The sequence below is a fragment of the Truncatella angustata genome, assembly GCF_020726525.1.
Source record: "Truncatella angustata strain MPI-SDFR-AT-0073 chromosome Unknown BKA67scaffold_1, whole genome shotgun sequence".
Lineage (NCBI taxonomy): Eukaryota > Fungi > Ascomycota > Sordariomycetes > Amphisphaeriales > Sporocadaceae > Truncatella > Truncatella angustata.
The window spans coordinates 7,465,713-7,486,635 of record NW_025763381.1 but is presented as its reverse complement, the minus strand read 5'-3'; the positions used below and the strand labels follow the sequence as shown (position 1 = coordinate 7,486,635).

The following is a 20,923-nucleotide window of genomic DNA, read 5'->3' as shown; positions in this document are numbered from 1 at the left end:
CAAGACCTTGTGATTCCCCTGTTGAATGTGCTTTTTCAGGAATGGATAAATACCTGCATTCTGCAGTAAGACGCTGCTAACAAGCTTGGGGAACAGCGTCTAACAGCGTTAACAACGGCCACGGTACCAGTCTATTGGTTGAAGAGAAGGAAGACCCGTAGCGCGTTCTCATATTGGGTAGATCTTACCGTGCTATCACCAACATGGTATTTAAAGAGTCACCCAATTCAAAGAGACTTAGCTAGCAGAACGTAACATCGGTACTTCAAATGAAAGCGGTTTGGACATAGTCCAAAAATGTACAATATGGTTTATCCTGTTGGATCACAATGGCGACAACAGCCCCCTCCAACATTTGACGTGCTTTTCAAGGATCCCCAGGCACTCCTGCGAAAGTGAATTGATTACACTGTACGCCAGCGCTGGTAAAATGTTTTCTAGTGATCTCGCCTCCACAGATCTCTTGGCATTATACACAACGCTTTGGCTGTTAGTGACGAGAGTCTTTTGAATCTTGCGATTCTTTTGTGGCTAACTAGTCGGTTGACGATCGCTAACGGTAGCCGCCGAGAAAAGAGCACTGCGTGTTTTCAACTGAGCGTTCCGCTTTTGTACCTCAACGACTCGTCTAGATGGAGTTGATGGCCGTCAATGTGTTGTACGAATCTATGACTACTTGGTTTAGCTGACATGAAGTCTGATTGGCTTCATGGGAATCCCCTTGCTCGTAGTATGAAATCAATCTACCAATAATCACTGGCACCCAGAAATATGGCTGATCCTTCGGGAGTCCTACGTTACTTATGTGTCGGTGTGAAAGTTCATGTATATCCATTCTGTCATGTTTTTCCGTGGACATGGGGTTACCATGAGCTTCAAACAGTGCCCAAAGACTCGCTTACGGGCTCAGTAACGAAGGCGCTTATAGCCCGGTGTTGGTATGGACAGTCACAGTGTTTAATTTTAGCTTTGTCATCATGAATTTTGATTCTCAATCCTTAAATGCGAGGTGCTGCTTTCAGTAAGTTATAGGAAAATTGTGATGATCCGTTGGGCCGTGCTTGAGCCCAGTCCTTCTACTCACGATGGCGGTTGATAAGAATTGGAAAGCAGCCATAGCTGATGCGCACGCTCTTCTGACTAGCACACTCGTCCGCACGCCGGTCATCAAGTCCGACTCAATTGCAGAATTGTTAAAGAAGCGCCTCCGGGAGAGTGGGCTCAGGCCACCATCGATTGAACTTTTCTTCAAATGTGAAAATTTACAAACGACGGGGTCATTCAAACTTCGAGGGGCAACGCATTTCCTCAACAAACTGTCAGATTCTCAGCTGATTCGTGGCATAGTTGCCTATAGTACAGGTATAGAGAAACAGCATCGCATGCATTTGGATACGAGCTGACTATGATCAGGAAATCACGCACTCGCAACCGCCTGTGCTGCCCAAACGGCATCGCAGCACAAAAACATAGCGATTCCGTGCACAGTCATCATGCCTCTCACTGCCAGTCCTTATAAAATCGCAGCGGCGAAGCGGTATGGAGCTAAAGTCATTCTTCGCGGTAACAATACGGCTGATGGTGCCTTACTTGCACACAAGATTGTAAAATTACAAAACGCAACGCTCATTCCGCCGTCCGGAGACGAGGACATCATGCTGGGACAGGCGACAGTGATGATGGAGTTTGCTGACCAAATTCAGGATATGGGCCACCAGCCTCTTGATTTGGTACTTGTACCATCGGCTGGAGGCGCACTCCTTGCCGGAACCGGGCTCATCTGCGAAGGGTCTGGTACACTGGTCATAGGCACTGAGCCGAAGAATGGCGGTGCTGATCTCCGCATTGCTCGTCAAAGGGGGGTTCGACAGGGGAGTATCAACCAAGACTTCACGACCATTGCCGAGGGGCTGCGATCTCCGACCGCTGACTTCAACTGGAGATTTCTCTGCGACAGCAAGTACGTTCGAGACGTTTTCGGCGTCACAGAAGATTCAATCAAAATCACTATGCGCATTATGGTGGAAGAACTGAAGATGGTTGTTGAGCCGAGTGCGGCGGTCAGCCTGTCAGCTCTGTTGTTTAACAACGACTGCTTACGACTCCTGTCTACGAGATCTTCATGGAGGATAGGTATCATCATCAGCGGGGGTAACATCAGTGTCGATAAGATGCTTGGATTAATTCAGCAGTAGGAAGCATGTCTAGAATTGTCATTTCACCCTTACGTTGTGTTTTTTCTAGTGTCTGCTGCTACTGATTAAGAATATACCATTATAGTATTCCGCACTATTCCACTACGGCGCAAACACTTGCATAGTAAAGCCCCAACCCATGCCGTATTACGTCGGTTCATTTCATATTACAGCTTCTACCTGATACGGGCTTATTCGTATAACACTTCCCACAGGGTATTAGATCATCTCATGAAAGAACCCAGTCTGATGTTAGATTATCTTCCACTAACTCCATTTGTCAATCCTTCTTGTCCAGAAATTCGTTCTCACACTACACAAGTTCCTAAAATTGAATCTTAGTGTCTGAGAAGCCAAATAATACTTACTAGGCTATCGTGCACTTATGAACAAAACATGGGCCTAAGCAGTATGAATCAGACTTGATTGTATGTCTTCATAATTGTGGTGCAAAATCCAGTTATCTCGTTAAAAGCAAATCTATTTGTGATATCTCATAAAACTATGTATCTATATATACAAAAGAAATTCTATATACACTCCTACAACTAATAGGAGCTGACTACATTAGCGGCTACTGTTGTGTCCGTTCTCCGCATGAGGCACCATCTCATACTGATCGTTAACAAGACGCTTCTGGGTGGCAGCTCCGCTCTGGTCCTTTGGGGTCATCTTCTTCAAAGACAAGCCGAAGCCTTCAATGATAGCGACGGCAATCATTTCCATAATGACTGACATGCCGAGCTGGACATTGATGTCACCCGTGAGCTGGTTGAACTTGGCGTTGCTCGAAAAGGCTGACTCAGCAGCATAGACCATGCGGACAAGGATGAATGGTAGCGCCAGTGCCACTGCAAGACTGAGCCGCTTTTCGCCAAGCTCGGCGTGCGAGATCTGCATTGCAACTTGGCCTGCCGCCATGACAGTCAAGACGAAGCCGGCGATCAGAAGCCCCATACCCGCTCTAGAGAGGTCAGGTACAGCGTAAACACCGGTATTGGCGTAGTCGGATCCTGCTTGGCTACCACCCACTGTGGTCAGAATCAGACTGACCAAGATGAGTAGCTGGACGATGCGGAGCATTTTCTCGTTGACGAATGTCTGGACGGACTTGCGAATGCTCGTCAAGGCGCGGCTGAGAAGTCCCAGTTGGATGAGGATCAGAGGCGATAAGCCAACATTGGCCAACACCGCAGCGCCAATGTATAGACTTATGTTCGTAGGCTGAGATATAGTCGCTAGCTGCATAGCGGAACCGATGAGACGTGCAAGCGAGAACATGATCAAATAGAACCATCCTGAGCTGCGACCGAAGCCATGGCGAATGCAGAGGAATATTGCAATGATCAGAGCTGGCGAGTAGACGCAAATCTCTGCTATAGAGATGCCGTCATGTTCTGTCAAGGCCATGATAGGCAGTGCTTTAAAAGGCGTAAGATGGTATATGGTAAAAAATAAATAAAAATATCCGTTCAGTCTTCGATAAGGATGTCTTTGAAAAGATTTCGGATAGTTAAGAACGCAAGACGTTCTGGCAGGCAAGTGATGTTGAGCTGAGTGGTGAGGCGTTGAGACTCCTGTTTTTCTTGGCTTCTCCTGGCATTAATATACTATTCCGTTGATCTTGATATGGGGTACGTAACTGAGGCTATCATGGTCCGTCGTCTACCAGGGAGCCCTATTGGGAGGCCATATAGTCCTGCCACTAACTATAGCCAATTAAGGCAATTAAGCGAATCCGAGGGGGTTTTAATCCCATGCGAAGGATGAGCCACACGGGGATGCGCAGGGGATGCCTGTTCGTTGGCAGACCCGCCCAGCCGGGAGTAAAGCTTATCTCGCTGACGAAGATGACTTAGTCTGACCAGTTAGCAGCTTGCAAGAACCAATAATTTGACTCATTCGCGCAAAAGTCCCCAATGAGTAGAAAGGCTTACGAATTTCCGTTAAGAATACGTAGGGCTTCTTCGGCAGACGGCAGAGCTAGACAACGACATAGCTGAAGTGGAAAATTGTGTAGCTCAGTGGCTGTAAGACATTGTCAGAAATGGACTAAACCACTGCGTTGAGGGTGGTGGCCCCGGATCTCATGTGGTGAGTACACCCACGGAGGGGCTTTCGCACCCTACACTTTCGTGTGCGATCGCAACATATCTACCAAGCAGTAGGTAGAGCTTCAAAGGAGCCCAACAATTTCCTCGCATCGCATGCCGTCTTATTGTGCTCTGCTAGCGATGAGCTTCTCTACAGACAGCAAACAATAACGATTCGCCGGTAGCGTGGCATATCGCGAATAGTCTGACCAGTTTAGGCTATGTTGGTTTGTCTACGGTAAGTAAACTGCAGGGTTCTCGCTGGCTTGGGCCGGTGCCCCAGCGGCATCAATCAGGGCAGAGGCTTGCTAGGCTAGGCAACGCCAGAATCCGAGTGCGAAGGATTGGGAGAGGTTGCGTTAGCTGCACGTCTCTGCTCAACCAAAAAGCTCAATCTAACCAGAGCTAACACACATAGCCACACAACATTGCATTCACTAACCTTAGAGGTACGACGGTGCGTCCGTCCCGCTCGGCGGCCAATCGTGAACAATGCGCAGCATTTGTGGTCCACCATAAAAGAAAGACGCAAGAGAGCACGCACTATCCCACCATCACTATGTGACGACAAGGACGGCATGTTTGTTTTCAAGCTTAGTGGGTCTCTTTGCCTTACCTTTGGTTTTGTGATCTACTGGTACAACAGCAATAGCATGATCAATCTTTGTTGTACAACATAGGCACAGTTGTGTACTGTCACATCTCCCAAATCGCTAGAAAAGACCCGCAAGTTCGGATATACACAATGTCTACACGCGCCGAGTTCAGGAACTATATCCAGATGCCTGCTTTCATGGGAAGGCATGACTCATTAGGTAAATACGTATATATGCCCCTCCGGCGTTTGTTATACATGATTACGAACAAAGTCCCAGGTCTTCGTTGAATCATCACCGAAATAAATTATTTCTCTGATCTTTATGGGGACGAAAATGTGTGCAGATCTCGCTTCCTGATCGCCGCAAACTCTACTCGATCTTATGCCAAGGCTATGCATTTATTCGTGCTTTCGACTTTAGATGCTGCGGTCGACCATGTGGGAGCGGCTTCCAATGTAGGCTGCTATAGCGACACTATGATACCAGGCCTGAAAGAAGCGGTTGAGTACTGGTTTAGCTGAACATCAGTATTGTTCGTATACATCTTGTTCACATGAGTCATATGATCACGACTCCGGCTTTTGAATCTTTTCTTTTCATGATGTCAAACAATTACTAATGAGATAGTCGAAACTCGACCGGTCTGGTAACACTCAGTCCTTTACGTTCAGCTCAATATTGACACATAGATGGTGAAACCTTCCAGTGTCGAAAAGGCCAGTTGGCACGGCCTGGGGCAAGTGACAAAAGACGATAGCACTGTCTCTTCGGATAGTCCCAACATAATAAAGGAGGTACTGCTGAATCGACATCGATCTTGTATATTCGACTCGAAAGTCCGAAGGTGTAGATTTTGTCGTGGTGTCGGCACACTACTGTTTCCTACCAACGAGATTGCAACGTATGCCTGCACCAGACATCTTCTACCCAAGTTTCACTAACGGATTAGGGCCTACCAAAGACTCTATGTACTTTGAAGTATAATTTTATTTTCGTTTTCCGGGGCCTACAAATTTAGCGGTAGCGATTACTACATAGATCAATAACAATGAAAAACCAGCCTTCATTAAGCATGCCATTCAACAGCAAGTTGCTTCACTTTCCATTGCCTTGTTTTAGTACTTTTCAACGACTTTGTCGAGGCGATATCTATACCAGAACATCAAACCGTGACCGCGTTTTAAGTTGGCAAGATATGCCCCGAGTTGGTCAAGGGCCGTTCCAAGCTCACAGACTGGTTCAAACCATCGAGCGCCATACTGTAGGCTTTGGTAACAGCTACAACACGCTTCTTTCGTACCTCCCCCAATAACGGCACCGCCATCAACATGGCTCCCTACCCAGGTGAATATCGTGCTGGTCTACGGGCTTTCACCAAGCTCTTCGTCGTCTACACTATCCGTCAGGGAATTATGGATTGCTTGGACTCCCGCGACGTACTGAGGCTCACGCAAACATGCCGAACCATTCGACAAAATCTCAAGAATAACGAAGGGAACATCAACTTGAATCTAAGGCGGTTTTTTCAAGGACCCTGTCGCCTTCCATTGTCAGCAGAGTAAGTCTGGCGCCCTCATTGTAGGAGACTTTGCGCTGCAGTTCCTCGAGCGTGTAGTCTTGGCAGAGACGCCCCTGAAGTTGACAGTTCGGAAAGGTGCCGGTTCATGCGGCTTCATCAATCTCCTCGAGTCAGAAGGGCACAAAGAAAAGTCGCAAAAGAGGATTGCTAAAAATTATGACGAAACATGGCAATATGACGGCTATTTTGTGTGTAACGCTTTGTCATTGTCTTCGTACATTTACTACTCACAAGCATCAGGGAACGCAATACATAAGATGCAACGATAACTCCGGGGAAATGGGTAGGCGCACACAGCAGACAATTGTCTTCATTTTATGTCGTCCATATTGCGCCCATAATAAATATGTTGGTGCTCACCCTTAGTTCCGCCTATATGGCCTTTATCTCATGGAACAAGGTGTATTCGATTTCCCCCCAAGCAACATTCCTCTCTCTCATGAGACTGTGCCTCTGTTTCGCATGGAAACGTTGAGAGGCGAACATCACGTCAAACTCAGCAATCGATGCTGGTGCATGCGAACATGGAGTGTGGCCTTGGAGAAGCACGACGAGTGCGATGACGATGACAGGAAACAGCCACTAGGAAACCTGTGGGACCATGGCCACAGGCGCGTAGGAGACAGAGACACGTGGATCCTGAAACTCGATTGTACGGCTGTCCATCACTCTTCTCAACCAGACTTTGTGTTGGAGCATTGCGGGTTCCAAGTGCACAACAAACTTGAAGATAGGGACTCTGACTCTGATCTCGACGCATGGGAAGCAAGTCCACAAGAAGCTGTCACTATATGTGGTCGCTGATTCTTTCACATCACCCTACCTCCACTACGAATATATTACCGGTGATGGTAATCAGACTTGGGACAAAATCCAGCGACTGCTTAAAACGAACCTAGTCGGCCAACTCACAAAGTTCTCGTCAGCTGAAAGAAAGAAGTTGGTCGAGACCCGGACGCCCAGCCAGGTCATGAACGATCATGCAACGCTAAAGTTTGCCAAACCTCAAGGATGGGACTATCTGGGTGACATGATTCCTGAAATGATCGAAAAAGAAAAAAAGAAAAAAAAGAAAGAAAAAGAAGAGGGATCTGAAAGGTAGCAGTTGCTTGGGAGAAGAAGAGGACTGATCGAACGCTCAGTAGTTTCGGTGGTGTTAACGGCATGTCATTAAAGGGGTATCTTGATATGAAAAGTGTATATCGCATCTCCTTTGCATCTCATCCATCTGCCTCGAAAGAATCATTCAAATATCTCGTGAAGCTTTCTCGAATGCGACTAGGTCCTAACAAGTTGCCAACGCTCTCCAAGCCAATTCCACCTCTGTTCATGCCCATGTACGCCCGCCGAAGGCGTTGCAACTGTGGCAAGCCCACCTTCTTGCCCACTGGGAGGTCGATAGTCAAGGTCTCGTCATTGTTGGTCCCCTTCGGAACAGTGATCTCATCACCGCCATCATCGGATTGCTGATCCAGTATCCTCTTCACGATATCTTGAGTCTCTCTGTCCAAGATATACAGGTAATCCCCACCAGCATCGCGACTTCTCTGCACGGTAGCTTGGTTTGGCTTGACAACCTTACGCCCTTCACCGGCGATGGCGTCCCAAAGACCATCAAAGACTTGCTTCGTTTGCGCCTCATCGTCCTCCCATACAAGAGTGAACAGAGGGCTATCCCACCTCGTCATGGGATTTGGCTCCTCGTATCTGAACACCAGGTTCTCCCAGTTCTCTGGTGAATACGGCGCTTCTGCCTCGTCTATCGCTGTGTCGTCTTCCCCTTGCGACGCTTCCTGCTCCTTCTGCTTCCGCAGGCGGGCTTCATTCACCTCCTTCGCCTTGTCCTTGCCAGAGCCGATCTGCAAGATACAGCTCGGCGTCCGCACAGCCTTTGCCTCGCAATGTAGTTGGTACCGCCAGCCCTTGATGTAGTTCAAGCCGTCCAGTATCACAATGTCCTTGTCCGAGAGCACGCGCTTCACGGCACCGTAGATGCTGGCCCGGGCATCCTTTTCCGAGGCATTGGCGGATCGGACGTGGGCCGGTAGAGTTGAAAGGTCATACACGGACCGCGGAATCGAAAGCGACTGGTCTGAGATGAGGTGCAGGCGGTACTTGGGCGGCGCGTCGCCTGAGGCCAACTGTATGCGTTCAGACAGATATTTGTGTAGCTGCTTTGCGCGCGTGGTCTTGCCCGACGTGGGAAAACCTGCGAGAACTATAAGCTGTTGTAGAGTCAGTACGGACCTCTGCGAGAATTGAGGCTCGACATTACCGGCATGGCTGCAGTTATTCTAGTAGGTATACACCCAGCAGGATCGTGGTGGGAAGATACTCAATATTTTCTTCGAGTGACGTAGCGCAAGTAAAGGATTCAGTGAAGCCCAACCCCCACCATCGCGGGGCAGCATCCCGCTGAAGCGGGCCCGGGAAGCTGCTCAGGTAGAGCATATTTTATAACGCGAAAAGACGAGGGACTTTTAACCCGAAGCTGCAACATCTCCTTTTCACTGTGGATGTCACTGTATGCGATTGCATATTCGTTTTCGTCAACAAAAAATGTGTTGACCATCTCACCACTGGGGAAACGTTTCGAATCGGGCTATGGGTGAGTCCAAACGTATTGCGAATTCGTCGACGCTCAGGAGCTGTGTTACCTGCTCAATAAGACATTAATTCAACGTTTTACTTGTTGCTCGTGAAAGCTGAAGCTCACAACGGCGGTGATGTTGTGTTGCTGTCTAGGAGAGACATTTCCGAGTGTCACTTCTCTGAGTCCCCTTCCGGCCATAAAAGGACCGTGAAATGTCAGTGTCGCGGGTGATGATTGTTATTGTCTCAACTGTTGCTCTGTCACTGTTTGGTGGTGAGGTACAAGCCTAGCATCTACAGCTGAGCTCCTGCGGGACCGTTGAACGTGCCAAACACTTACAGACACAGTCCTGTTCACGGCTTGTGCCTCAGTATATATATCGTCTATGAATGAGAGTGGCAGGAAAGAGCCATGCTACCTCACTAGAGACGAACTGTAATTGAAGATATCTGAGATAAGTGTCCAAAAACCAGAATCCATTCGCATTGTATGGGGAAGAGTCCATAGGAAATGCGAAGACTGTTTTCGTATGCATGGTCCAAGAGTAGATATATAGCACGCGTCTCTTACAATAAGCAGTCGTTTCTGCCTGGCAACGAGGTAACTCAATGATTTTGTTCAGCATGTAGCCGTCAGAAGGTCTATGTACGGCAGGTGACTATACAATCCATGGACGCATATCATGTGGTTCATATTGCTAGACTCTATTGCAAGGAGCCAACGGCTTCGAAAAGGCGGGTGGCATACAACCTGAGCCGCCAATTATGCACGAGTTTCACGAGTTCCACTTTTCACCATGCCTTGGTTATGCGATATAGCCAACGCCTTGTGTAATTGGTCCGTGATCTACACGAGTGGTCTTCCGATAGTGGCAGTATAGAGTTGATTCATATCGGCGGGGTATCAGCAGCTATAGCAAAGCGCATATAAAACCGGGACTGTAAGCGCTCTTGTAGGGGTGGTTCTGATGGACACGATTCGAATTTTAATATAAACTAAGCACACAAAGTGATTGTTCTCTCATCACTACCTTGGATCATGTACACCACTCTCCGCAAAACTTGATGATGACTTCACTGCACTATTTTTAGCCCTTACATGAAAATCGAACCACAAACGAACGCCATGGTATGGGAAGGAAGAGGCTGCCTAAGGTGGATTACAAATTTAGTGACGATTGTAGGCGATCATTTCCTGTACTGGACCATACACCACGGCATTATCCAGATCTCCAAGATTTCAGAAAAAGCTCTGCCATTCCGTATACCGCGATATTGGGGAGAAGAAGCTCTGGCCTGTCTGTATATCAGACACTTAAGATGCGTACTTCAACCTTCAGGTACTGTTGTATATGATTGGGATAAGTTATAGTCGAGTCCGGTGTTATGCTCGATCCACTGAGAAACATGTACACGCCTGGTTCTGGAAAGGGCCAGCGAACTACTGTTGCTCGCTACTAAAATTGGGCAAAAAGTTTTGAATTGTTCGATGTATTTGTACTTCTCGCTTTACCCATTCAAATACGGGATTTATGCTATTTGCAGGAACATTACTCCTTCCCGAGCATGTTTCTTATGGAAACGTATGTACGGGATCTAAGGCGTTGGTATGCTACTATTGTGCTCGCTATCATATATTAATAACGTCGATTTCGGTATCATCTTTCATGTTTTGGGTCGTAATAAACGTGAATGAGATGCTAAAAACCCGATGCGAGCACAACGACATCTACAGTATTCACTCCGATCGCATTTGTGAGGCATTCAGTAAATGCGCATTATGCACTAACGGCATGGTATGCAAGTGCTGGAACCTCTCGATGAGCTATAGCAGGTGAGCCATACCCATGGAATCGCGCGCAATTGCCGGGCTCGAATATTTACCACTATGAGCTGGCTTTTAAGTTTAATGTCTATTAAAGCCCAGCGACTTTCAGGATTATCCCGTGTTACACTAACCTGGCGGATGACCATGAGTAAATGTCTGTGGCTCTCGTAAAACTTTCGCGCCCACCACGTGTTAGGGTCTGCATACCGGTCAAAACGTACTGTCAGGTACTTGTTATTCCTGATTTATAAGTCTTCTTTGGCAATGCGGTGCAACTCTACCGCAGCGTCGTACTCGTTGCTATCCTCGCCGAGACACTTCCTCTCAATCACTACCAGTCTCTCAGTCCATTGCATAAGCTCCTCCTTGCGACCATTCCTCGCTCCATATCTGATCGCCAGCGCCAGGAGATAGCCCAAGGTATCGGTCTCCTCCATGCCCTCGCTTTCCATCAGGCGCATGCCCCTTTCTATCATGCTCACAGACTTAGCATAGTCCTTGTCCGTCCACTGTTCGTGATTGGACTCCCACTGCTCCTCGCGTTTTTTCAGCTTGTTCATCACGTCCTCTATTTTCTTCCTTCGAAGATCTCTCATCTCGTCTGAACTCTCGCACGCAGAACATCCACAGTGGAAGCCCCATCCCTTGAGCATTTGCCTTCGGACGGCCGTGGGGTGGCAGATGTCAATGTAAGATGTATTGAGCTCGTCGCCAGGCTGAATATCCCGAAGCGCATGGATAGTCATCCGATTTATACGGGAGTTGTAGCGATGGAACACATTTGGTGCACAGGAATGGTTAAGACGAGAGGCCTGGAAGGCTGGTCAACCAACCGGTCTTCGGTATGCATAGCTCGGCAGCACCTACCTTGTGATATATTCCAATCTTGAATTCACCGCTGGAAAGCCGGAGGGTGAAGCGATTGGTCTCATAAATAGACCATGCCATCTCATGTGCCTCTACTAGTGCATTGAAAGACTCCGCTTCGCCTATTTATGATTCTGGTCTTAGCAACGTACTACTTTCATTCCGATGAAGGGGGGAAAGGAAACAAGTTAAACACGGGACTTACCCTCACACGATTTGCGCAGGTCATTTATCCAGCCAACGTCTTTCATAGATTTTGAGGAAGCTGCCAATCCAAAATATGCCGCTTGCTTCTCCTCGGATAACGATGTTACTGTATCATAGATTTCCGGCTGCTCAAACTCATCCGATACCTGAATAAGTTCCTCCTCGCAGAATATTCTAGTTCCTGCCGGGATGAAGGCAGTGGCAAAAACCGCTATACCAGCTCCTGCCGTTTCCCTCTCCTCATATAGTTCACTTCGTATGAAAGTCGGAGAATCGTCATCGCTAGGCACGGTCAAGCTGTGCGGTCTCGTGTCCATGATGTGATGTGTATCGACATGGTGCACAAGTGCCAATGGCTAATCTAGTCATACTATACAGAAATCTCAAGCCAGGGACTACCCGCAGTGATAATACCACGATATTTTCACGCTAGATGCAGGCGATAAGAAACGGTGGGAAAAGAAATCGAATCTCGGCAACAGCCGAGATGGGTCTAGACTCGCGATCTCAGACCCCACTCAGTAGTTTAATTTTACTGCTATTCCATACATAGACAAACACCTGCTAGTATACAGCCGATCATTATATGTCAAGACTTTCGACCACTTCTTGGAAATATTAATCTACAACCATGGACATGTCCACATAGTTTTGCTCGAATTATGACGGGGACGTTTCTTACGCCTCGGCTTCGACAGGATACTAGTATTGGCAGTTGTACGATGAAAGGTCCATTTACTTGAAGTATTCGTCGATTTCTTGAGGGGAGGGTTTTTTTTTGTTCTTTCTCGTGAGGCTAAGGGAGGTCTCAATAGGGCTCATGTACGACACGAACTATGACGCTGCATCCAGACGGACAGTGAATGTATTGGATCGCTAGAATAGTACGCCTGAGACGCAAATGTGTCGACTACCTGATCCCTGGCACTGATTTGAACTACAATAACACGGTAATTCCGCAATTGTTGAAATCTCCTTAATTTAAAGGGTTTCTGCAAGCCATCATAATGTTGGAGACCGAACACAGCCCAGACGGCTAGCCGCTTCCGGAGGGTTCAGACCCCTGGCACCAGCCTTACGCCCCTGACCGGTGCGAAGTAGAAAGCGTAAGCTGCTTAACCGAGCTGACTGCAACCTTGAATGTATGCAACACGTGGGATCTACCTGCCCTCCAATACACCTGCACCTCTCACGAGGCTGACGTGTATTTGTTCACCGAGTCACTAAGCACTTTAGAAGCCATGTGGCTAAGCAAGGTTCTGATGCACTATCGTTCAGATAGCCTACCCACTCATCCACCCAACCAATACTAGACTTCTTGTTTTCTTGCGTGGTGATGTGTAACCAATGCTAAAGGACGCTATAGTATTCAATGCTGAACGAGCCCGAATCGGTTGTGAGCCTAAATCCAATTATCCACTTCGAGACTTGTCCCAAAATTATTAGCGTGGACTGACGCTCCGAAAGATATCTTGACAAAGTGAAGTTTGTTGTAGAAGGACTTTTTTTTTTGTCAAAGCCCCCGGAGTAGCAGCGTGTAGCGTATCATATCGAGATAGATATGTTGCGGGAGTTATTCTGTCAGAGTGTCGAAAACTAGGCTTGTGCCTCAAGCCGCCTTCCCCGACTCGTCCCATCCCCAGACTTGGGAAAGGTATTTTTCCATGTTGACGCGTTTCGTCCTCATTTCGACCATCCAGGGATGTTCAAGCATTCTCCAGGGAGTAGCCCGACGGCTTGGCTCCTTTTCGAGACTGCCCATTCTGTTAGTACATGTAACGTGTGTCGTGCCACACAGACTTACCAGCACTCAATGAAATACTTGAAACTATCACTCCAGTAAATATTCGAGTCCGGCTCATCCTTCAACTTAGGAATTGCTTGCCGAACGATGTAGGTTAATAAGTCGATGAGGCCTGCTTTCGGCTGCATTTCTGTGCCATCGGCTGGGAAGGGAAAGCGATGCTGGGCAACCTCTAGCAGCGTGACTCCTGTGGACCAAACGTCTGAGGTGATCGTATAGCTTTGGCCCGTGATCCGCTCAGGAGCCATGTAGTAGCTGGTACCAATAAAAGTATTCGCCTCGCCCTTGGTTCCGAAGTCTCCCGAAACACCGAAATCGCAGAGCTTGACTGCACCGTCGCGGCACAGCAATATATTGCTGGGCTTTATATCGCGATGAATGATCTTCTTGCTGTGAAGATATGTGAGACCACCTAGGACGCCCTCGGCAATCTTGCCTAGCACTTTCTCGCCTGTACGCCCACCGAGGCGTTTTACCTCTTTATAAATGCTGTCCAGTGAACCGCCCTCACAGAATTCCATGGCTATCGAGATTGTTGCGGTTGCAGGATCAACAAATGCACCATAATACCTACATATATGATCTGAGGCGCAACTCTTGTTGAAGTTGATCTCCCGTACAATCTGTCTCTTTACGTCGGGGTCAGGATTAGTAGTAATGACCTATGCAATGGTGTCAGCCAGGGTCATCTCCTAGTATATCGAGCAACTGTACCTTGAGGGCAAAGACAGTCTTTCCGCCTGTCAGTTTGCATCTTGTGACAGCTCCTCCTGCACCTTCGCCCAATCCACCGAGTTCCACGATTCTCTTCTCGATACTTGCGATCCTCCAGCCTTCATCATCTAGATCTTCGACATCGGCAGTTCGGGCTTTTTCCAGAGCGAGCTTGTCAAAACTACTCTCGAGGCCCTGCATGCTTCCATCACGTTCCATACCCACTCCACCTTCGCTCTTTTCCGAGTAGAGAGATACTGCCGCAGATATGGGGTCTGGTGTCCCCTGTGGCCTTGAACCAATGCCATATTGTGATGCGAAAGAAAGAGCAGAAAACTGCGAGCCCGCAGAGGTAGGGTTACTCGCTCGGCCATCTAGGGGTCCAAAGCTCCCGGACCTCGAATGTTCTGCACTACTCTCACTGCCACCACTTGCAGATTGACCAGGCTGAGCTCCGGGCTGCCTGGCGGGTTGTTCGTACGGCGTTACATGGCTGCCCATGGGCGTGGCTAACTTTAAAGTCGGTAGCTGAGGCCTGCCGCCAAGAGCTGGACCTCCGACAGCTTTTGCATTAGGCGATGGAGGAATGGCGAGGCCTAATCTTGGTGTTCGAGAGCCGCTGGGTCTGCCGCCTCCAATCGCAGGTCTGAGAAGTGGTGCAGGTGCGTTCATCATGGGAACAGGGCTTGGGTATGCAGGCGTCACAATTTGGGGCGCTGGTAATTCGAGAGAAGGAGTCGGCGCCTTCACAATGAGGAGAGGTCAGCATTCTGGTCAAGACCGTTCCGATGATTCGGAAGGGGATCGTTTGAAAGACGAGGGCCCTTCAAAACAGACAGGTAGAAACAAAGCAAGTGCAGGTAGGTTGGGTTACAAAGAAAAGTTGATTACATTTGACGCTGTCCCTGACGGGACATTATGTTCGGACATATTGCTGTATAGAAATGCTGATGCTGCAGCGACAGAAGTAGTTCTCCAGCCCTTGAAGCTGCTAGACCAAAGCCTAATACTACCGCGGCAGTTTGACGGCCTTGAAACAGAGTCAAGTTAGGGCCGAAGCGATCTGGTGAATGTAGCGAGCCGTTCGGCAGAGCCAGTAGGAAGACCTTGGCTCAAGGGAATACAGCAGTACGGGTAGGCTATTCACTCGTTTGACGTATACTGCACTCGGTGGTCCACAGCCAGCTTTGTGGTCGTGATGGGTCGGTAAGAAAGAGTGTGTGGGCGAGACGCAACGATGATAATCCGACAGGGTATAGAGAGGAGAAGCAACCAAAACCGCTTGATGTGTCCAAGGCAAAGAGGGAAACAACGACAATTGCCAACGAACACGTGCCGGTATTGAGGAAAGAATGTAGTCGTAAGCTATGCAACCGATGTCCTTGATTTCAATGCCCGACGGGTTTGTCCCGCAGCGCGTGCCTCCTCTCTGTGAGAGACCAAGTGGGAAAGGACAGACCCCTGGACTCGGCTATGAGCTAAGCAGGGATATCGGCACAAGCTCCAGCGCCAACTCGCAGATGGGCCAGTGGAGTTGCTGAGATGGGTGACCAGATAATATTTGTGGATGGAGTAGGCGGACCGGAACAGTTGGTTGATGGACGGGATGGATGTCAGATGCTTTGGCGGGGTCTGCGAGGAAGTCGACGTGTAGCAAAGCTTGGCTTGTGAATTACCACACGGCTGTTTCGTGACTAAAACTCGAGACAATGCCTGGCGGCTAGCGATACTGCTAACGTTAAAGGCAAGTCAAGAAAGAAAGACATCAATCGATAAAACATGACATGACGCAGCGGTTGAGCTCTTCCCATGGGTGTGGCCAACATTTAAATTGAGAGAACAGGATCTAGTAGGACGTCGGAACGAAAAGAAAAGAAAATCGTTCTTGTTATTCTTGCTTGCACGACAAAACACAGTATGGCCAGGGGTTACTCCAAGCATCAGCCAAGACTCTCCTGCTGGTGGTGTGTGTGTCGATTGGAATGAGCTCCCGCGGGCATGGTTCAATGAGATGGCTGCAGCCCCCTTTTCGCCATGTGCATGCGATATGGACCCTGGCCACACCACAGAGCCCATTCTCACCTCATTTTCAGGATTTGACGAGCAATTAAATTCACTGTATTTGCTCACGCTGATGTCGACTATGGTTGAAACCATGGTAATTCACCGGAAGCAACTGCATGACATCTAGTTTCTTGGCCCCAAAATTTGCCTCAAATTTCGTCAGAGGCAACTTACGGTCTGAGATTGAAAAAGCTGGAATCCAGCTGAAAGAAACCCAAGGCAATAGGGTAACGTGCCAAAGTCGTGAATTTGCAAGACCACTGCAGTATGCCTCCAAGACTACATTGGGGACCATTCGTGAGATGATGTAGTGTCTAGATTAGTCTAGAGTCTGTAATGTCGCCCCAACACCTGGAGCCTGGAGGAAGGCCTTCAACAGTCGGAGAAGCACTTGCATTATGCAGTCATCTCGACGCAGCATTGGGGGCCATATTTCAGGAGACATGCAGCTGTCATTTGGGGTCTAAATGCCCAAAGCACGAGAGCCTCACACTCTGGAAGCGTGTTCAAATAAAAGACCATGAAACATTGGTCAGTGGCACATGCAACAGAGTGTTTTGCGATTGCTTAGGTCGCGGTTTATTCCTAATTGCAGAAGCCTCTGATGAATCGGCATTGCATTTCGATAGGGGTGCTTTCGAGCTGGGCCATGTGTGACTTGAGAGCTTTGTTGATCTCGGTCATACAAGACCTAGTCTACCGTCGCAGATCAAGTCAACCAGGCACATCCAATGCCCAAGTATGACGATTGGAATATGGCCGGATCTTTTCTGTGCAGTCGTTCCGTATGGATGACCGTAGCAAGCCCTTAATCTATGCGTAGGAAATGGAAAGCAGATCCAGCGGCAATTCCCTCCAATCTGGATGATAGAAAAGCGAACGAGAGAGAGTATGACACGAATAAGAATGCTTCCTTCATTCGATCGGCTGCAAGCGCCAGCGGCTAAAGACCCCTGAACAATTGAGCCGTTTTGAACCCCACAGAAACTTTCTAACCTTACATGGATCTGGAGTGACGACCTATGTTCTGCCCCACTGTAATTTTTTCTGTAAGCGCGACCTTTTGAAGATTTTCCCATTGGGATGTTTGACCTAGCAAACAGCTGCAGGCGATCACTCAAGTAAACCTACTTGGAGAAACAGACCGTATTGCTTCAGACGATTGCTCTTCTCGGCACTCGGCTTCAACTTGACTACCAACCCCTGGCTGAGCAAGGAACTGTGGCAATCTGACGCAGCTCACCAGGACGCTACCGGACAACATTGGGACAAATTCATCAACTAGGTAGCGTTTCACCATGCCCTCCCAGGCGAATGCGGCTAGGAAGTCGCAACCCGCTAAGCTGGAGGAGTTGGAAGTGACCTCGCTCTCATCAGCGTCAGATGCAAGCGATGTGAGCGAAAGTGAGGGTGGCAGCTCGTCCGATTCCGACGCCTTGGACAGTGATGCGCCACGAAAGAAGCGCAAAGTGAGTGTTGAGGTGGAGGTTGATCCTGAGGACGACGAGCCTTACGAGACTTCGGTGATCTCGTCGATACAGGCACCGTCCCGGATCAAGAACAAGCCCAAACTGTCGACTACAGCGACGCAGCAGCCATTGAAGTCCGAGGTTCTCATTGCGCCTACAGCAACCTCAGTCCCAGTCGACCCCAACACGACATTTGGCTCACTGACCCTTCGGCCATGGCTGGTACAATCGCTGTCCAATATGGCCATTAAACGGCCCACTGGCATTCAGAAGGCCTGTATTCCAGAAATCTTGAAAGGCAGGGATTGTATAGGAGGAAGCCGCACGGGTTCGGGAAAGACGGTAGCTTTTGCTGCGCCAATATTGCAGAAACTATCTGAAGACCCAAGTGCAATCTTTGCAGTAATTTTGACCGCAACCAGGTAAGTACCCCGAATTTTATTCATTTGCTGCTTGCTAACTCAAACAGGGAGCTCGCTCTGCAGATCATGGAGCAGTTCAAGGCCATATCTGCAGCACAAACTGTAAAGGCTATCCTGGTCACTGGAGGCTCGGATATGAGAGCACAAGCTATTGCCATTGCTCAGAGGCCTCATGTGATCGTTGCCACGCCAGGTCGACTGGCCGACCATATTCGGAGCTCTGGCGAAGACACATGGTGTGGTTTGCGAAGAGTCAAGTTTCTGGTGCTGGATGAGGCCGACAGATTACTCTCAGAGGGTCCGGGATCAATGTTGCCTGACATTGGTATGTTTCAGCCCATTCCTGCTTGACTTGAGAATGCGTCTTTGCTAATAATTAAACAGAGGAGTGCTTAAGCGTACTCCCGCCGGCAGCAGAGAGACAGACGTTGCTATTCACTGCTACCATGACCCCTGAAGTGCGTGCACTGGAGAACCTGCCACGTAAGCCAGGAAAAGCACCTCCTTTCTTGTGTGAAGTGGACACGCAAACACTTGCTATCCCATCTACTTTGCGCCAGATGTACATTCAAATACCTGTTACGTACAAGGAGCATTACTTGCACGAGTTTCTCCAGACAGACGCCATTGTTGAGAAATCAATCATTATCTTCTGTAACCGGACGAGCACTGCAGAATACCTACACCATCTACTGCGCCTCCTCGATCATCGCGTAACATCACTCCACTCAAAACTGCCGCAACGCCAAAGGATAGATAACCTGGGTAGATTTCGTGCATCTGCTGCGCGGATTCTAGTAGCTACTGACGTGGCTGCTAGAGGCCTTGATATCCCAGAAGTCTCCATGGTCATCAACTACGACATACCTCGAGAGCCAGATGACTATATTCACAGAGTCGGTCGTACCGCTCGTGCAGGGCGCAAGGGTGATGCAGTTACTTTTGTGGGACAGCGCGATGTCGATCTCATACATGCCATCGAGAACAGAGTTGGCCGCGAAATGATAACTTGGGAGGAGGAGGGTGTGAACTTGGAGACAAGAGTCATCAGGGACGCACTTAAGGTTGTGAGTGAGAAGAAGAGAGAGGCGTTGTTAGAGATTGAGGAGAATCGGGACGTTGGCGGTAAGCGCAAGAGGGGCATGCAGAAGCTCCGGGCATAATCTAGGTGTATAACTGGAATTAGTGAGGTGGATAGATCAAACCAAAAGACCAAATCGGCGCATTTCAGGACACCACGTGGTATTTCAGTACTATATATTCTATTCGTCGGAGGCCAACCTCTGCCTCTAATCATGTTCAAAGATGTGACTGACAGCCTAAACACCCATTGTTCATGTGCAGTTGTACAGTATATGAAAGATAATTGATGCGGACATACTTTAATGCCGAGTTGCTAGTGAGCAAAGGACATGGCTTTCAGGCAATGTATACTTCACATTGTAATACAGCTTTTTGCTGATTGCAAAAAACCGACGCAGTCCTGTCAAGGACTAAACAAAAACTCAAAAATAATGAATTTATTTTGTACTCGATTTGAACCTTAGGTCTCTCAGCATTATGTACGAAAGATTACAGCCAAATCTAAACACACAATTTTGGATACCAAAGTAGATCGTTGGTCAGTGACACGAGACTAATCTTGCATGACCTTTGGTGGAGGGAACCCCAATACTCAATACTTCATGTCATCACAAACCTCTGATCCATCTTTGCCTGGGTCTGACACGGGCAGTACAATCCCGTAGCCGAATACGCACGCAGTATACGCATGCTGCACGCTCTAGCGGCAACGTCTTAAAGACTCATAAAATGCAACGCGATCGTCATTTCCCCGTGGATTGTGGAAAATCGAGCTGGCCGCGCAGCTGTTCCGTCCATGGTTACGAATGAGAGTTACTGGTCGGCAAGAATCATGAAAAGCCGTTGCTTGTTCCTTCGCAGTAAGATCTCTACCTAGTTCTAGGGCTCGACGAGTAACGAAGTTATGACACCAGGGGGATCTGACACAATTCCTTCAAAGGATCACCTTACATGGTACTTAACAGGGATACGATCCTCTATTTCAGAGGAAAGTCGGGTCTGTGGCCCCCTTGAATGATGCAAGGGTACCACGTGGTGGAGGGTCGGCCCCCCTGACCTGCTACAGTAAGACCATGGTACAACCCAAGGCCGCTGCTGACTGTGCTATAGTTGGTCAGTGGACGAGCACAAGAATGGCCTGCCTCGTGAATTCTGCTATTAGCGGCAGGCAATAATACAAGAATGTTCTCTGCGAGGCTTTATCCAGGTCATCATGAAAAATCATGTAATTACGGCTTATTGTTAGGAGGGGTTGGCTGTTATGGTCAGAAGTCGAACAAGCACGGCATGCCGCGTCCAAGACTATAGCGCCGCCAGTGGCTAGCACACTTCAAACCCGGTTGACCAGGAGACTTCCGCATTCACGCGTAAGAGTCGCTTTCTTGTTCTCATCACCAGACATCATAT

The 20,923-nt window shown here is 48.5% G+C and overlaps 6 protein-coding genes across 6 annotated transcripts; 2 read left to right on the top strand and 4 right to left on the bottom strand.

Annotated features, from left to right (window-relative positions):
* Positions 1-1,031: 1,031 nt before the first annotated feature.
* Positions 1,032-2,195, top strand: BKA67DRAFT_687481 (serine racemase; the record flags this gene model as incomplete). Its single annotated transcript, XM_046109053.1, has 2 exons — positions 1,032-1,362; positions 1,414-2,195. Exons 1-2 carry the CDS (start codon positions 1,086-1,088, stop codon positions 2,193-2,195), a joined length of 1,059 nt encoding a protein of 352 aa, XP_045965316.1. The 5' UTR covers positions 1,032-1,085.
* A 567-nt stretch (positions 2,196-2,762) lies between these two features.
* Positions 2,763-3,605, bottom strand: BKA67DRAFT_654316 (uncharacterized protein; the record flags this gene model as incomplete). Its single annotated transcript, XM_046106540.1, has 1 exon — positions 2,763-3,605. One exon carries the CDS (start codon positions 3,603-3,605, stop codon positions 2,763-2,765), a length of 843 nt encoding a protein of 280 aa, XP_045965315.1.
* A 4,006-nt stretch (positions 3,606-7,611) lies between these two features.
* On the bottom strand, positions 7,612-8,867 carry BKA67DRAFT_550410 (chromatin associated protein KTI12). The gene is made up of 2 exons (XM_046101655.1): positions 8,743-8,867; positions 7,612-8,692 (listed from the first exon to the last, which is right to left on the bottom strand). Exons 1-2 carry the CDS (start codon positions 8,745-8,747, stop codon positions 7,687-7,689), a joined length of 1,011 nt encoding a protein of 336 aa, XP_045965314.1. The 5' UTR covers positions 8,748-8,867; the 3' UTR covers positions 7,612-7,686.
* Positions 8,868-11,131: 2,264 nt separating this feature from the next.
* BKA67DRAFT_654314 (uncharacterized protein) lies at positions 11,132-12,277 on the bottom strand (the record flags this gene model as incomplete). The annotated part of the gene is made up of 3 exons (XM_046106539.1): positions 11,132-11,698; positions 11,754-11,875; positions 11,959-12,277. The coding sequence occupies 3 exons, from the start codon at positions 12,275-12,277 to the stop codon at positions 11,132-11,134; spliced, it is 1,008 nt and encodes a 335-aa protein (XP_045965313.1).
* A 1,292-nt stretch (positions 12,278-13,569) lies between these two features.
* On the bottom strand, positions 13,570-15,408 carry BKA67DRAFT_590264 (kinase-like domain-containing protein; the record flags this gene model as incomplete). The annotated part of the gene is made up of 4 exons (XM_046104566.1): positions 13,570-13,714; positions 13,765-14,426; positions 14,479-15,222; positions 15,370-15,408. 4 exons carry the CDS (start codon positions 15,406-15,408, stop codon positions 13,570-13,572), a joined length of 1,590 nt encoding a protein of 529 aa, XP_045965312.1.
* Positions 15,409-17,840: 2,432 nt separating this feature from the next.
* BKA67DRAFT_654312 (P-loop containing nucleoside triphosphate hydrolase protein) lies at positions 17,841-19,596 on the top strand (the record flags this gene model as incomplete). The annotated part of the gene is made up of 3 exons (XM_046106538.1): positions 17,841-18,433; positions 18,481-18,758; positions 18,818-19,596. 3 exons carry the CDS (start codon positions 17,841-17,843, stop codon positions 19,594-19,596), a joined length of 1,650 nt encoding a protein of 549 aa, XP_045965311.1.
* Positions 19,597-20,923: the final 1,327 nt, after the last annotated feature.